This window comes from Alligator sinensis, unplaced genomic scaffold (genome assembly GCF_000455745.1).
Source record: "Alligator sinensis unplaced genomic scaffold, ASM45574v1 scaffold123_2, whole genome shotgun sequence".
Taxonomy (NCBI): domain Eukaryota; kingdom Metazoa; phylum Chordata; order Crocodylia; family Alligatoridae; genus Alligator; species Alligator sinensis.
In genome coordinates this window covers 2,078,090-2,096,657 of record NW_005841917.1, presented here as the reverse complement: position 1 = coordinate 2,096,657, position 18,568 = coordinate 2,078,090, and the positions used below count along the sequence as shown (strand labels likewise).

Sequence of the window (18,568 nt, the reverse complement as noted above, 5' to 3'; positions counted from 1 at the left end):
CCCTGGATTTCTCTGGTCAGCCAAGGAAGCCTCCTGGCCCCTTTCCCTCTTTTTCTTCGCATCGGGATCATCTCCCTCTGTGCCCAAAGGATCATTTCCTTAAGGTACAGCCACCCTTCCTGGGCTCCCATCTCTTTGAAACTCCTACTCTGCAGTGCGTCCTTGACTAATCGCCTGAGTTCATTGAAATCTGCAATTGCAACCTGGGCTCTCAAATAAGCAAATAGTACCACAGTGGTCTCCAACCTTTTTAAGTAGGAGACCACCTTTGGCATTTAAAACCAACCCAAGATTTACCGTGCACTGTTGCCCCCACTCCTCCCCCTGCCACCCAGCAGGTAAGTCTGTGGGGAAGGAAGGGGGGACAGATCAAAGCAGAGGGGGGAGAAATTTGGGGGCGCACCTCCCCAGCAGGTAAAGTCCCACCCAGCTGGGGCCACACTCAATTCACCCCGGCTTCTGCCTCTGTGGCATTGTCTCTCACTGTAGAGGCCTCAATCTAGCCCTCACCCCTTACTTCTCCCACGGACTGACCTGCTGTGCTGGGATATGCACGTGCATGCACGCAGGCACTCAGCCCCCAACCCCCGCCTCAGATCGACTCCAAGAGGCTCCGAGATCTACCACAAGAAGCTCCAAGATCTGCCGGTGGATCAAGATCCACTGGTTGGTGACCACTGTAGTAACAGATGACTGTGCTGAGCCTTTCCAGAAACCCACCAGCCTGGGCCCCTTCTAAACTAGGGGGGCAAAGGTATCCCAGGATCTTCATATGTCTATACAAGGGGACAACAGTGTAAGATTTTTTATTTGGGACCCAAACCAGCAAGCAATTAAGCATACAAAACAGTCCATTTGATATCCATGATCTTATATAATCACTGCAGTTAGACATGTGCTATTGCAACTTGCTGAACTGGGAAGTTGTGCGGGATGTAAATCTATACTGTCAGGTAGTAGAATTTATGCATCTATCTGCATTGTCAGTAAAACTTTCAAATCTACTAAAGCTTTTTCATATGAACACTTTTCACACTATGAAACTTGTTTGGTAGGTGCCAAAGTTTCCACAGTTCCATATGAAATAGTTTCAGGTTACAAGTGCTTAAAAAAAAAATGTTTAGATGAATTCAAATGTCAACAGCTTTGGTTTTTTTGCAGAAAGATCAGGTAGATGTTGTAGAGGGCAGTGGTATTATTACTCATTGTTTATTATTATTATTATTATATGTTATTGCTTTCCTGTTGTTGCAAGTTTTTAAATTACTGGTAACAGTTTAAAAAAAAAATGTAGTGAGAAGCAATGGAGTTACCTTAGTACTGGCAAGAGAACAGGCTCAGGATGGCAAGGCACTCAAGTCCCTTTCCAAAATTCCAGCACAATGCAGAATTCACATGTGGGTTCATATTCAGTGCACATTTTTCCAGCCTACTTTGCCATGAATGCTAATGGGTTTCTGGAGAACTAGCATTGTTGCAGATGAATACAAACATTCTTCCTTTTCCCTATTAATCAGAAGTTTTCACATTTGCAAGAGTGAGAACTACCAAAAACTACTCCATGGATTCACTGAAAAACTTAGTTCAGTAGAAAGCTGACTACTTTTTCTTTCTGTGTTATAAAATGGGATGCCCACTTCCAAAGTTTTCTAGTTTCTAGAAGATCCAGCTTCCTGGCTGTTGAGAACTCCACCTATTTCGTTTCCTTCAACATCTAATGGTATCACTCTCATCTTTCCAACCACAAATCATTCCACTATTTCCTCAAGAGTGTTCCATAACCTTTTATGTAGTTTCTTCACAGAACTGATGTTTTCATAATTTCCCTTTTAGCTTTAGAAATATTTAAGATCCATTTATAAAAGGAAATTAGAGCCTAAAAGTTCTATTAACATAAAACTTTAGCGACAAACAGGTCCAAAAAAGGTATGAAGAGACAGAGAACCTATTATGTTCACTGTGTTTTGAATGAAATTTAGGTTTCTCCCAACCCTGTTTTTGGCAAGTTTCTTGGATGTATATTTGTTTTGAAGGTACTCCTACTTTTCCACTCTTAAAAAATTAGACAAAATGTGTCTGAAATAGCAGTTCTGCTAAACCAATATTGTCACACTAATCAAAATGATTTTCCAGGATTTGGGATTAAAAACCAAGGTGATATTCATCCCATGGAAATATAGCCCCAACTACAAAAGACAATCAGCTCTTTATAATACTCAAACATCAGAAGAGTGAGGACACACATCTCTAAGCATCTCCTGGTATAAAACACATCTATTAAACTGCCAGCAGACTTTCACTTATGTATTCATTATTAGAACTTAAATGAGCAAAAGTCTTCCAACCCTAACAGGTCAAACACCTGCTTTAAGAGCATTTTTTCTTCCTCCAACACTCATGCACATGGATTGGTTAAGAACATGCAACAGCAACAGGATGTAAACATTTCCTTAATGACCTTAAGAGTTTATAACAAGCAAAGCAAACACCAAACACAGGCACTTTCCCTCCTGTTGGGATTCAGCATTTACTTTATAGCTGCAAAAATTAACCACTCGCTTAGCCAGAGCCTCGTCCCTAAAGGTTTATGGAGCTGTGTTCACTTTAATGGGTTATGGTGTTGTTGTAGTTTGACGTTACTACACAGGAGGCCTGTTTTATTGCATCATGCAGTGCAAGGAAATATTTATTATGCGGGCTGATGCCGCAAACAAAAACCTACCCAAAAAGGGTCCTCAGATATCATTTGGCTAAAATATGTGAGCTACATCTGTTCAATGGTTTTTTTGGACAATGAGTTTCCCAACCCAGTATGAAGGGAAGCCTGGTTAAATATAGCTCTTCTAAAGAACGTAATTATTTTCTCCTCTTATTGCTCCAACCCACAAAGTTTCTAGTATTACCAGTTCCCAAAACACTTCCACAGCTCACATTCTAAAAATAAAGGAGTTCAGCATAGCACTTTGTACTTGGAAAAAATCTAAAATGCTGTAAAAAGCTTGACACCACAACCATGTCATGTATAAAGTGGATCAGCTGGTAACATTTACTTCTCTACCAGTACCACTTAAACGCAAAATGGTATAGAGCCAAACTCATATTACATTTATATTTCTCACCATCTACATAAATAACATTGTGCATATACGAGCTGGATGTCCCAAAGTAAATGAAAAATTAAAAGGGTTATCATAATCTTTTCTCTAGGTTCCCTGTAATAGGGAACAACAATCACTCAAAAGCACTGTAAATAAGAGTACCATTATTGCAATCTTTCTGTTCATGCTTTTAGGCTACAGATGTTTTCAAATCAGGGCGCATCATTCTTTCACATGGAGGATTTTAAAAAATCTATTAAATATTTTTAATAATGTATGGATTCACCAGAAGTATTCACAATCATTCCATGTTCAAATGCAATATCAAAGCCTCCTTAACTGTTGGCTCTATTTGATCACAGTCATTCTCAAGTCATATGCTAGTCCTTAGAAGCAACAAGTCCACCAGGATTAGGGATGGGTATGACAAGCGACCTACGGACCCTGCCCAAGCCCCACACACCTCTGGTGAGCTCTGGGCCAGATCTGAAGAACTTCTCCATGCAGGAGCTGCTGAAGGAAGAAGCAGGTAGTACCATCACTAAAGATGGATGGCTTCTGCCAGCATAGCTACATCTGCTTGTAAAAGTTAGTGCCATGTATGGATGGTAGACTGCCTGTACCATGGAGCCCCTTATAAAAATGGAAAGGAGATATTTCTATTACCAACATTACCAACAAGCATCTAAAAGTCATGAGTCAGGTTTCCCCCCCACACTATTTAACATAGTAATTTAAGAGGCTTAAACATCTGATTTGCCTTTTGAATTTTGTTACTTTGGACTCATGTTTTCAAGTTCTTCTCCACAGCAAGGTCTAGAACTTCCTTTTAATGAAAGGCTAAATTCTCATCAATTCCCATGATCACAGGAGCGGAGTAGTAAAAGGAGTTCAGACAACAAAACACTGAACAAACAGGGAAGAACTCTCTCTCTGTTGGCACAGCCCACTCTGCTAAGCAACCGGAATGTGCAAGTTGACCAACTTAGCTGTTTATACAACTGATTAAAATAGGGCACTGTGCATGGAGCAGAAGGCAAGCATCATCTAAAGTAGATCTATCCAACTGGCAGACTGTGAGAAGTTACTGGAGGCCCCTAGGCTCCCACCCAGCTGCCACTTCCCCCATTGCTCTGGGTGCTGTTGCAGTTGGAGTCTCCATGCTACCCCTCACTCCTCCAACCTTTCTAAACCTAGGTTTAAAAGGGCCCGCCGACCGGGAAAAAAGCCCAGTTAGGCTCAGAAGCGGCGAGAGACGCGCGGGTGAAAGCTCGCTGCGCCCCCGCTCCCCCGAAGCCCCCCAAAACCCTCCAGCAGCCGCGGAGCCCCCCGCTGACCCCCAGCACAGCCGGGGTAAGCGGGGCCCGTGGAGAGAGGGGGCTAACCCCTTAGTGTGTGTGTGGGAGGAGGCGGCTCAGTGGAGCCGGGCTGGGTCAAGCCCCGCCCAGGCCCCTACTTCGCCCAGCCCCACAGGGAGAGAGAGAGGGGGGGGTACTCACCTGTCCCCCTCCAGTAGGGCAGGGTCCCCCAAATCCCGGGCAAGGCCCCCTTATTGCCCTAAGAGCAGCTCCCTCGACGGCAGGCCCACTGCGCATGCGCGCAGTTTAAAAGGGCCCGCCGACCAGGAAAAAAGCCCAGTTAGGCTCGGAAGTGGCGAGAGACAACTGACGCCCAGGAAAAACCCAACCTATTAAATAGGTACTTTGCGTCAGTCTTTCATCAGTCCCATGGGACGCCCATGCCTGCTACAGGGCCGGGAAGTCCGGGTGAGGGTGATCCCCTGCCCTCCTTTAATGCTGACTTTCTGAAGGAACATCTTGAGAAGCTGGATACCTTCAAGTCAGCTGGCCCGTCCTAGTTCAAGCAAAGTACTTAAACATGTGCTTAATTTTAAGCATATTCTTAACTTGTTTGACATTGGTGGTACTTAGCCACTTACTTAAGTGCTTTGCCAAATCAGGACAATAACATGTTCCTAATGCTTTAATTAGTATTCTGTGTGCTATGTCTGTCTTGTGTTGGGTTATAAATCTAATTCGGCCCCTTTGTGCATATACATTCTTTAATTATATGATCACATGCTATTTTATTTTGTACAGTACCTCAGTGCATGAGATGGATTGTGCTTAATTAATGAGCATAGATTTGTTTTCTCTTTAGTATTCTATGTGTGGTCCCAAGACTTATTTATTTTACAGTATCTAAACCCTAAAGGTAAAGTCATTAGGTTGGACCCAGAGGGTAGTAATCGATGGAAGTCACTCATCGTGGTGTCCTGTGACCAGTGGGGTCCCCCAAGGCTCTGTCCTTGGACCCATACTGTTCAACATCTTCATTAATGATGTGGACACTGGAGTCAGAAGCGGACTGGCCAAGTTCGCCGATGACACCAAACTTTGGGGCAAAGCATCCACACCAGAAGACAGGCAGGTTATCCAGGCTGACCTGGACAGGCTCAGCAAGTGGGCGGACGAGAATCTGATGGTGTTCAACGCCGATAAATGCAAGGTTCTCCACCTTGGGAAGAAAAACCCGCAGCATCCTTATAGGCTCAGCAGTGCTATGTTGGCTAGCACTATGGAAGAAAGAGACTTGGGGGTCATCATTGACCGCAAGATGAACATGAGCCTGCAATGCGATGCGGCAGCTAGTAAAGCGACCATAACGCTGGCTTGCATCCATAGATGCTTCTCAAGCAAATCCCGGGACATCATTCTCCCCCTGTACTCGGCCTTAGTGAGGCCGCAGCTGGAGTACTGTGTCCAGTTTTGGGCTCCACAATTCAAAAAGGATGTGGAGAAGCTTGAGAGAGTCCAGAGAAGAGCCACGCACATGATCAGAGGTCAGGGAAGCAGACCCTACAATGACAGGCTGAGAGCCCTGGGGCTCTTTAGCCTGAAAAAGCGCAGGCTCAGGGGTGATCTGATGGCCACCTACAAGTTTATCAGGGGTGACCACCAGCATCTGGGGGAACATTTGTTCACCAGAGCGCCCCAAGGGATGACGAGGTCGAATGGTCACAAACTACTTCAAGATCGTTTCAGGCTGGACATAAGGAAGAATTTCTTTACTGTCCGAGCCCCCAAGGTCTGGAACAGCCTGCCACCGGAGGTGGTTCAAGCGCCTTCATTGAACACCTTCAAGATGAAACTGGATGCTTATCTTGCTGGGATCCTATGACCCCAGCTGACTTCCTGCCTTTTGGGCGGGGGGCTGGACTCGATGATCTTCCGAGGTCCCTTCCAGCCCTGATGTCTATGAAATCTATGAAAACCGCTGCTTCCTACCCTCACTCCAGGGGGCAGGACAGCGCAACATGGTGCAGGGATCCGAGGGCAAAACTGGGCCCTGCAAAGTGTGTGGGGTGGAGATTGTACCCACACAGGGCAACAGGACAGGGGGTGTGGGGATTGTGCCTGGGAGGTGCAGCAGTTGGGAGGAGAGGGTAAGGAGAGAAGTGCAGCAGTAGGGGGAGAGCAGGGGTGCCTTCAAGGGCATTCAAAACAGTGGTGGAAAACATTTGTGGGGGTTTATAAGTTAGATATCCCTGACCTAAAGCAGTGCATGGAAGACTGAAGTTGGAGGGACTACACAGGAGGTGCTTTCTTTCATGAAAACAGCTTGGTACAAGCTCTAGAAAGACCAGGGAGGAAAGGACACAGAATTCACTGGGACACATGCAAGGAACTCATATCTGTGTACAATCTGTAGTGGGCCAAGGTTGTTAACTCCAGCCTTGGGGCTGGAATGCAGATTGGAAATAGTCAAGGGGAGGAAGGATTTTTGAAGATGTTTGCATTGCCACAGGAAACAGGGGTACAACTACACTTCCTGTCCTGTCTGCATTCCAACCACAGGGAGCCTGCTCACATAGGTTTTGTCTGGGTGAGATCCAGCAGGAACAGCAGCAGCAACCAGCAGATCACAGAACCTAGTTGTAACTTTAAAATGTACACATTTTGTATATATTTTGTATGGGGCTTATTGCTTAAAATGTTTTCTTCTTATACAAAAACTTTCCCCGATTTCTGCCAACCTAGTGGTGCTAGGTTTGTTAAATTTCACATCACTTTCCACCTGCAAACTGATCAATTTATTTATTTTCTAATGTGAATTTCTAAAGTCAAAAGAAGCTCAATAATCTTAATTTATCTTTTTTCACTTGACAAACAGTTTGAAGCAGAGCCACAGGTGCCTGTACTAGAAAAGAGAAGCTGTCATTTTCAGACACATTCACACTTCCCAAGCAGATAAGAAACAGTTTACTGTATTTTAAAAATCATCTGCTTCCTTAAATAGTTAAAAGCACCATGGCCATAGGCTAGGCCCCACTGAAGACTGTGCACCATAGACACAGCTTAATTTTTCCTTTTGAAATTAAGTATTATTATTATAAAATGTTAAAAGAACTAAATCTCATGAAGGCACTTAAACCATCTATTTTATATTTCTGTGTCCTATTACAGTCATTTCCCTAGGGATTGTCTGTCTGTGACAGTTGCCTGTTATGCTGTTGAGAACTGTCTCCTTCTTAATCCTACCCTCACCTGTTTTCTGTATCCACATGTTGTCTCATGTCTTAAGCTTAGCTTGTGAATTCCTTTTGGACCATTTTCATTATTATTGTTTATAGATAGTGTCTGGTGCATTGCTCCCTGACCTTTGGTGCTAGTCAAATAAAAATATAATACCAACATTTTCTAACTCCTGAAATAACTGCACCTGTATTGTTTAAATATGGAATCTGATCACAAATTCACAACATATGAAGAATAATATCTCCATAGCAACTACAGTTCAAGTTCCAAAATTGCAGGTATATTTATTAGACTGGTCTGTGTCTGGGCATTGCACAAGTAGACAAGGCAGGAAAAAGTAACTTCCATCTCACCAAATACACCTTCATTACTTTGTGAAGACTGGGTACATTTTGCATGCATTTTATGCACACCTCATCTAGTTGAACTATCATCGCCTTTTGGAGTACAATGATTTCTCACTAAGTAGTCATACAGTGCCTAGTATAACAGGGAACTAACTTTGGTTGGAGCTACTAGTGTAAACAATAATCCAACAGCTGCCGAAGTCCACAAGAGCCTTTCCATTGATATCAACTAGCAATCCATTGGCTGCTGTGCATTTACAATTCTGAAAACTGAAGACCTTGGTATTTTCGATTAACAGTTCCATACGGTGACTTGGAACACTCATGCCCACACAAAGCACTACTATGCAAGAATTCCTGTTTAGATCTCAGCCATCCAAATCAGTAGGGTTGCTATTATTTTTATAATATCTAAAATAAATATTTCTCTACAGGAAAAATACATAAAACAGAAACATAGTAATGCTACTGTAAAATATAGCAACATTCTGTTCATTCTCTGCCTTTCCCTGGATTCGGAAATTAGCTGTTTCTGAATCCTTTCCAGGATAACTACTTGGGGTCTACTGAACAAGAGTATACTTAAAGGCATATTAAATAGGCAGGGCTAATGGCTCTATTACAAAATAATGGTTTTCGAAAGCATCCCACTATTAGTAGTTGTTGTTTTCAATTGCTTATACTCTATCAAATTCATTGTTTGGGCTGAAATTTAACATGCCACTTATCTGCCTCTAGTTGATTTTTTTTTCTTTTTCTAATTCCAACCAAAACAGTTGAATCTTTTTCTAGAAAAAAACTAAGGTAAAACATGCCATTTCATCCATGCTAAATAATATTGGTGACTTTTTCTTTGGCAAACACTGATGATCCCCCTATTTTGGAGTTAAAACTTTAAAATTTGTATATATCTGATAATATCAAATTTAGCCAAACCTATAACCTGGGTGTGTGGGCGGGTAAAAGGGAGGAAGGGGAAAAATAATCAGTTACATATGCTCAATAGGGACCTCTTAAATATTTTAGCAGTCAGAAGTCTCTAGAGGTTCCATCATTGCTGACTATGCTCCATTACTGTAACTGAACAGGACTATCTGTGCAATTGCAACTCTGGTTCACAACTTTTCTGTGCAGTATACTAGATCCAAGGTTGAGCACCTTACCTGAGAGCAGGAGCTTATCTTTGCTAGCTTCTCAAGGATCGTGTCCCACCTACCCCAGATACGTCAATAAGGAAGTCACCAGGCATTCAGGGAGACAGCAAAGGTGCAGATTAACACAAGGAGCCAGAGTGGACTGGGACTGAAGGCTGGCAGTGTATAACTGGGGAGAGGAAGATCTGGGATAACCCTTTACTTGACCCATGGGAGTAATCATCTTTGACTGTGAGGGATTGCTGCTGCTGCCACTGGACAGAGAACTACAGATCAGAACAAATTCACTAATAGAAAGAAAAAAAAAGGAGCAAGATGAGAACTGTAGAAAGAACTCCAGGGGAATTGGAACGGATTGGGCAAAGACAGTGGGACAAGTTTCAAAGTAAAGAGACAAAGAAGAGAGGAGAAAGAACCAGTGGGAACATAGAATGTGGGAGAAAAAAAAAAATCAAGAGAGATTCCCTTGTCTCACAGGTGGGGTTTTCATAAATAACAAGGAATAACGGCCACAAGTTGTTGGAGAGTAGGTTTAGATTAGACATCCATAAGAACTACTTCACAGTCAGGGCGGCTAGGATCTGGAACCAACTTCCAAGGGAAGTGGTGCTGGCTCCTACCCTGGGGGTCTTTAAGAAGCGGCTTGATGCCTACCTGACTGGGGTCAATTGAGCCCAATTTTCCTCCTGCCCAGGCAGGGGGTCGGACTTGAAGATCTACAAGGTCCCTTCCGACCTTACTTCTATGATTCTATGATAGATTTATAGATAGTAAGGCCAAAAGGGACCTCAGTAGATCACTGGGTCCAGCCCCCTGTACTAAGCAGGAAAGATAACTGGGGGTCAGGTGACCCCAGCAACGTGACTGTCTAGTCTCCTCTTGAAGATTTCCAGGGTAGGTGATTGCACCATTTCTGGAGGGAGCTTATTCCACAGTCTGGACACCCTGACTGTGAAGAAGTTCTTCCTAATGTTGAGCCTGAATCAGTCTTCCAGGAGTTTGTGGCCATTACTCCTGGTTTTCCCTTTGGGTGCCCTGGTGAACATCTGCTCACCCAGCCCTTGATGTACTCTCCTAGTGTAGTGGTAAGCTGCTACCAGGTCCCCTCTCAGCCTTTTTTTCTTCAGGCTGGAGAGTCCCAGATCCCTCAGCCTTTCCTCGTATGGCTTGCCATGTAAGACTCTGATCATATGGGTGGCTCTTCTTTGGACTCTCTCAAGCTTGTCCATGTCCTTGTTAAAGTGTGGTGCCCAGAACTGGATGCAGTACTTCAGCTGCTGTCTCACCAGTGCTGAGTAGAGCACAAGAATCACCCCTCCTCGTTTTTCCTGGAGATGCCTCAATTGGTGCATGCCAGATTATTATTTGCCCAACTTGCTACAGCATCACACCGCTGGCTCATTCATACTGTGATCTATAATTACCCCTAGGTGCCTTTCATTCGTGGTGCTAGTCAGTTTGGTGCCGCCAAGCCTGTAGGTGTGTTGGGGGTTGCTCATCCTGAGATGGAGCACATTACATTTCTCGCCGTTGAACTTCATCAGATTCCGATCTGTCCAACTTGTTAGCCTGTCTAGGCTACAGATACAGGCAGACTCATCATCAAGCATGACCACGCTTCCCCATAACTTGGCATCGTTCGTGAACTTGGCCAGCGAGCTCTTCACCCCCACCATCCACATTGGTAATAAAGATGTTGAAAAGTACTGGACCAAACACCGACCCCTCGGGGACACCGCTGCCCACTTCTTGCCAGGATGACACAGATTCATTCACTACGACTCTCTGGGTCCTATTCTGGAGCCAGTTTCTCACCCACCTGACTCTCAGAGTTAAGCCCACAATCCTCCAGTTTTCTCAGGAGGACATTGTGGGATACTAGATCAAAGACCTTTTGGAAGTCAAGGTATACAATGTCAACCTACTCTCTTGTGTCCAGGTGGTGAGTTACCCTGTCATAGAAGGAGATGAGGTTGGTAAGACAAGACTTGCCTGTGATGAAACCATGCTGGCTGTCATTCAGAATCTTACCTTCTGCAAGCTTATCACAGATAAACTTCTTAATGAACTTTTCTAGGATTTTTCCCTAGGATGGAAGTTAAGCTGATTGGCCTAGAGTTACCTGGGTCCTCCCTCATGCCCTTCTTGTGGATTACACTGGCCCTCTTCCAGTCCTCAGAGACTTCTCCAGAGCGCCACAAGTTATGGAAGAGTTTCGCCAGGGGTTCCACAATGACTTCAGCCAGCTCCTTCAGCATTCTCAAATTAAGATCATCCGGTCCTGCTGACGTGTATATGTCTAATTTTTGTAATTGGTCATACACCAGTTCTACAACAATAGTATGAAGGTGATTATGCTCAGCCAGTACTCTACCTGATGTTGTTTTCCCCTTGGTCCTTTGAAAGACCAAGGCAAAGCAGTGATTCAGGAGTTCAGCTTTCTCCTGGGTGTCAGTAACCAGCTCTCCTGAGTTGCTGAGCAATGGCCCCACACACACCTTTTTTTTCCTCCTGTTCCCCGTGTACATAAAGAAGGACTTCTTGTTGTCCTTGATTCCTGTTACTAATTTAATTTTGGTCGCCACTTTTAGCCTTTCTTATTTGTTCCCTGCAAATGTGAGCTGTCATGGAATAGCCCTCCTTGGGGCCTGCCCCAAGCTGTCATGGTTTAAATAAGCCTCTTTCTTCTTTCTTAAGAAGATCATGATTTCCCTGTTTAGCCAAGAGGGCTTCCCAGCCCTTCTGTTACCTTTTCTCCACATGGAAATGGGTTCCTTTGTGCTTCAAGGATCAGGTCCTTAAGGAACAACCCCTCTTTGTGCACACCTTTTGCCTTCAGTCCCTGGTCCTTCAGCACTTCCCCTACTAGTGACATAAGCTTGGGTTATCAAAATATATCACCAAGATTTGTGGTAATGCACTATATCGAATGATGAGTACCACAGAAAAGCCCATGAATAAATTAAAGAAGTCTGTCTGTAGAATAGGCTTTGACTAGTGCCAGTAAATACGGCACTGTCACACAAACACCACAGTAAAATGACGAATGGTCATCAAGTGACCATTCTGTGCCTGGAAATAAAATAATTTTCCCCTGTAGAAAAATACGACCAGGTAATTACAGATTATCGTAATGCATATACATAAAGGGTATAATCAAGAAAGCATAGTCCTCCCCTACACATCCCTGCATTTCCTAACCTGAATTTGCAACCTTACTAATGTTCTTTTAAAACTAGTTTGTGTGTAATGAAGACAGCAATGCAAAATTCTTCTTCCACTGAAGTCAATGAGAACTTTTCCATTTTCTTCAGGATTTTACCCATTGTATCGATTATGTATAATGCCACAAAAAAACTTGAGGAATTCCTTAACTCTAAGATAATTGGATATGCACTTTTGAAGTAACAGACAATTTTATAAACAATTATATGTCCTATTCTGTAGGCTTATAGTGCACATACTCAGTATGGATGAGGGAGAAAATGATATCTCACTGGTAGAGATATGCAAGAGTCACTAAATCCTATAACATAAATATGTACAGTATTTCTTTTAATTCCATTATATATTATTAAGAAGGAAAATATAAAAATAGGTGGGCTACAGTCTCTTTGAAAAGGATGGAACATCAATTCATAGAAAGATTAGAATAGATAAATATTCCATATACATATGTAATGGAAGGTAAACATGAAGAAGCCATTTTCTGGCATCTGTATGGACTAAGAATTGATAGCAATGAACAATGTGTTTTTTTACAGTGTTCAAATACATCAACTGGTTTAAGTTCTTGAAATGGCAACTAAACCATACACTAACTGTACAAAATAGTTACCGTCAAATACATTTCCATCAAGCATCTGTCTCATTTTTCTATCTTCGAAGTAGACAGAGGAAATAAAATCTTCTCAACATCATCGTTATGTACTTTTCTAGGTATTCCATAGTTTTATTTTCATTCTTCCAAGTTGAATGCCATGATTGTAGGCAATGATAAACAGTTCCTAGATTGATCAAATCCACAGACTTTGAAAACCAGGGAAGACCTCTGGAGTGCCCTCTACTGCTTCCTCTTCTGATATCAACGCATTTTAAAATAAAACAGCAACTTGATTTTGGAGATAGTCATTCTTGCCATAAAATAAATTTTACAGAGCAGTATTTGTGTCAAAGTAAAATGGTTAGCTGGTGATTAAATTACTATTGTAATTTCAAAATCCTCTATGTTACTAATCAGAATGGAAAGATTTTTCTATTTTATGGGAGGCATAAATACAAACACTCGCAAGAGCCTTTTTTTTAAAAACAATTCAGAGTTCCTGTTTTGGACTATCAAGGGCAAAACATTCAGTGCAACAGAGTCAAATTCATACACAATTGCTAATATTAATGGATCCATTGGGCACTGAAAATACAAATATTTGAATAGGTACCTATAAGCTTGCTCCTTCTAATAACAAGGGGGAATTTCACACCTTTCATTAGGAACTAACTTAGTTTCCAACTGTAATGGAGTTACAGCAGAAATAAGATTCAACTCAAGATAGAAAACATTTAAGACATCCAGTAAAGTGATATATTGGAAAAAATAGTCATTATTTCATATCGACTACCGGGGGAACACATGCAAAACAGAGAAGAAAGAATCCAGTAAATAGTGCATTTTATGGATTAATAGCTTCCTTCTTTAACAAGAGCTTTAACCACACAGTTCAGAGCATCTATTTCTTATCTATAAATTTGTTTTACTTGGACCCCAAACAATATGGGCCTGGTTTATTAAAATCAGGCCTTCATTATTTCAAGCATATTTTTCATTCAAGTGAATTATGCCCACCATTTTGACTGCAGCTCATTCATGCTCTTGCCTGATAATTCACCGCTAATGCAAAAAAGAAATCTGGACAGGGGCCAAGTTTGAGATTCAGGTCACTCTTTTGCTAATGGAAATGCAGTTTTCAGTACAATATAAATGACATTTCTTCACAAGGCCATAAACTGAAGTACCTTCCTTAACTGAGTTCTAAGATATCTAGCAAAAATATTCAGTTAAGACTACAGCTAATTATTACAATGTCTTTCTTGAGGTTTTTATGCAAATCTTTTGCACAAAGCCAAACCAGTCAGAAGTAAGCCACCTGTACAGGGCTATGTTACCAACAAAACAAAAATAGATGCTTGAAGTGTGGGTGAATGGAGTGTGAACCATATGGCACGTTATTCAGATCTGAATCAGGGACTTGCACTCCCTAAAACAGTGAAGGCTAGGTGTGCTTCACGTGTAATGTTTTTTCTCTTTAAAAGGTTTGGCTTTGGCAATGACTGCTCACCACTCGCCTCCTGTCAAATGAACCAGAAGTAGCTCATTCTGTTGGCATTAATATTCAGCAGGTGCTGAAATTTAAAGTAACTAACCATACACCTATAAAAGAAGAAAAGCGGCAAAAATATGACAGCATGGTCAAATACTGGGAGGCGGGGGAAGGAAGTGACAGAAGAACATATTCCACACTTGGGTCTTTAAACATTTGCATGGTTTGATGGTCGACAACAGTCTAACGCATGGAAATATAACTATTAGGAACAAAAACACACTTAGAATGCTTATTTGTGATTATAATTATTTAGCTCCTAAACAAATCATATGGAAATATAAAAGAAGAGCAGAATCATATTAAGATGGTAATCCAACAAATGAGGTATGCAGACAATAGCATTTCTTTATACGAAGTCCCTTATCTCACTTTATATGAAAATCAAATATTGTTAGATGCAGCTAGCACACAGGTCACTCACCAACTATTTCATCTCAGAACAGAGACATGCAAAGAATTTGGCAATTTATGAATGTATACTAATATCCTACAGAGCGGAAATATTAAAAACACTGACCTGGCTGTGTTGTGGAACTCATTGTTGATGGAAAGATAAAATTGCTGACAGGATAAGACCAGATATTAGATGCAGTAGTTCAGATATTGAAGCTCATAATCAAACGCAAATCTGAGGATGCAATCTAAAATTTAAAAAAAAAGGTAGATCTGTATGTTAATCATATACATGCTATACTCCTGTAATAATATACTTTTAATGTGTACACACCACTTGCTGGCATGCTCTTGAAAATATAATCAAGATTTCTTTTTCCTTAATCTTTGCACATGTAAAGAACAATGGTCCCCAAAACCACACTGGAACTAGAAATTCTTAAACTTCAAAGAGATTCAAACCCAGATATAAACTTTGCACCTTAGACCCATTCCAAGTTGAGAAGCATCATTAAAAGAAAAAAAGACAAATGGTTTCCCCAAGATCAGAGGATTAACTATAAAATGTGAAAGATTTAAGGATTAAAAAAAAAATGGATGAAGTACTTCCCTGTAGCTAAGCAATGGGCATTCACCATTCATATATTAATTGCAAATATCCTAATTGCTGACAGTTAGCTTTGAAATATGAATATTATCAATAGTTTCACACTGATAAATCTTCCTGGAAAATTTACTGTCTTAATTTGTAATGTTTACATATTTTGGAAATAAGACAACTTGTTGCAATAATTAGCATGGTTGAATAGGTCTCCCACTAGTTACTAATGTCATCCCTAACATTGTCAAGAATGTTGCTAATAGTGTAGGCTGCCTGAAAGTAGGACGAGAAGTTTCTGCTGTTAGACTGAATCCTTTCACAGCCCTGTTAAGTTAATGCAAGAGCAAAGCAAAGGCAGTGTTTTCATAACACTTTATCTACTGAAACCTCAAAGTTGCAATAAGCTTTCAGTTATGCTATATTTACATTCAAGAATGTTATAAACAGCATAATGAATAAACACCACTTCCTATCTTTAATTATAATGCATTGTAACTGTGACTATACTACTCAAACACTGCTCCAAAAGTGTCTAGATAGAGATAGTTAAATGCTGTATCTTTTAGCAGGGTGTGTCAAAAAGCCACCAATGAGCACTAGATTTCAAAATTGGGGAGCTAGAAATTAGAATTTCACCTTAGAATTTGATATTTGTTTACTAACATTAGCATTACGGGAGGGAGAGGGTGGGGGGAAGTCGCCTATTCAGATGTGTAACTTTTGTTTGTTTGCCCAGTAAAAAACAAAAATAAACACCCCTCCTCCACCACACACACACACACACACACACACACACACACACACACTCCTAGCTCAGATAGATCAATATTTGAATGTATCTAATATTTAGGCACATGAACATTCAGCTGCAGTGGCAGGAAGCTAAGACAGTATAGAACACTGAAATTCCCACAAAATTATTTGAATCTCAGTTCTTTCCCTTTAGAACATATATTAGGATTACAAGATACATGTTTGATTAACAGAGCTCGCAGGTGGGCTAAAGGCTCAACAACAGGGAAAGAAAAACCAGAAACCCTGATTCTAAACGCAAATACACCAAAGACTTCACCCTGTAAACACCCACATTTGAATGGCTTTAGTACAACAAATAGTCCCACGGACTTCAATATAACTGTTGGTGTGTGTCAAGAAACATGCACAGTCTTTAGGATCAAACCCTAAAATGTACTCATCTGAATATCAAACTGGAATAGGACAAAGATTTATAACTGTGTGCGCATGTTTAAGTGGTTAGTTTTCTGAGGGCGGTTTTCCTGAGACAAAATAGATAATGACTTGCTGACCATAGGCATTAAAAGAGGCAGTTTTCTGGAGCAATTTAAAATGACAGGGAATAGAAGAATAGAGTACATCTAAGTGAAGAAGTATATGTTTTAAGTTTTCCATAGGATTTCTATGCAGGAAGGGTGAGGCTAGTTTCCCATATATGGGACACACAAAAAAACAGAGAAGGATGCCAAAAAGGTAATGTTTTTAAAGTGTATAAATGACATCATTTCTTCTGTGCCTCCAAGGAATGCCCGTTAAAGTGCTGAAAGACAAATGCCTCTTAAAAATTAAGAGATTCATCTTCTTGGTTATCATATGCTTCAACAGGGAGGAGTCCCCTCTCCCCGCTACCCTAATTTTATCTATAACACAAGGCAAAACTAGAAGTTGTTAACTTTAGGCTCTCTTCTTTTCCCCCTTTAAATTACTTTACACGTGTACATGTACCTATGCACACACAACCATGAAGAGATAGTGCATATGTGGAAGATGGACAATAATGATATAACTGTTCATGCAAACTACCATCTGTCCTCCATCAACAACATTTTTCCAGAAATTTAAGATATCAGATAATGGATAACAGTTTTCCTGAATCTCATTTTCAAAATCATTCTTTACAGCCCCTTTAATTGAAAAGGCAGATCCTTGACTTCCCAAATAATAATAAAAAGAATCAGCAGTGAATATTTATTGAAGATGAACCTGCTAAGAAAAGTGCGTATGACAAGGTAGTCTGTTGAGAGCCTTACAAATACCTATCCAGAAGTTTTACAAATTGCTCTACACTGGTTCTATTATATTTTATGAAATGCCAACTGGCATCTTGCCTAAAAGAGGTATTATATTTCCATGTCTTTCTTTCAAATATTAACCTTTTATTACTAAGATTGTAAAATATTTAAAATTAAAGGTGTTCGTAAAACTGAAACTGAATAAACATAATTCATATAACCAAACCTCTCATGTAGACACATGAAAAATCAGTCCATTCACATTCAGATATACAGATACAATCTGATTATTTACATTCAAATACACTTTAAAAACTGGTATGCTTAATTTCTCTCCCTGAGATTCAATGCACAAAAAGAGAGAGAAGTCATATTGGAAGTTACTGCAAGAAGTGTAAATCCAGAAACATTTCAGTTATACTTAATAGGGCTGTGTGAAGCTTCGGGTGCCGATTTGATTCAGAGGAGATTTGGCCCGCAGGATTCAGCAACCAAATCTCCGAATCCAAATCGAATCAGGAGACCAATTAAAAGGTCCAAATAGATTTGAAGCCTCCAAATCAATTCGGAGACAATTCAGAGAAAGGTTCAGAGATTCAGGCGGTCCCTGCTCACCACCACAGGGAGCTGAACCTGGGCTCTGTGCCAGTAAAGTGGGGGGGGGGAGGTGACCATGGGAAGACCCCTGCCAGGCCCCATCCCCTGCCTGCGCTCCTAGCCCCATGAGCACCCCCCAACAACGCCCGCTCTCGCAGCTCAGTCCTAGCATCCTGACTCTTTAAGAAAAGAAAAAGAAAAAAAAAAAAGAAAAAAAGCCCTGCATTCACTGGCTCCTGCCAGATGGGGGGGAAGCCTCACTGCCTCCCACTATCCCGTGCTGTTGGGGTGGGGGCTCTGCCACAAGCCCCAGCCCCTGCCCACTCTCCCAGCCCCATCAATGGCTGTCCTGCTGAGCTCCAGCATCCTGGCACTAAAAAAAGAAGGAAAAAAAAAAGCCCTACACTCACTGGATGCTACAGCGGCCATTGGGGC

General features: G+C 41.4%; 1 protein-coding gene across 1 annotated transcript in view; it reads right to left on the bottom strand.

The window, feature by feature from the left end:
• Positions 1-18,568, bottom strand: part of HDAC9 (histone deacetylase 9) — a 511,347-nt gene that overhangs the window by 407,290 nt on the left and 85,489 nt on the right. Inside the window, exon 2 of the mRNA XM_006018926.3 lies at positions 15,033-15,156. Coding sequence (XP_006018988.1) covers positions 15,033-15,054 — 22 coding nt within the window. The 5' untranslated portion in view covers positions 15,055-15,156. The remainder of the gene's footprint in view (positions 1-15,032; positions 15,157-18,568) is intronic.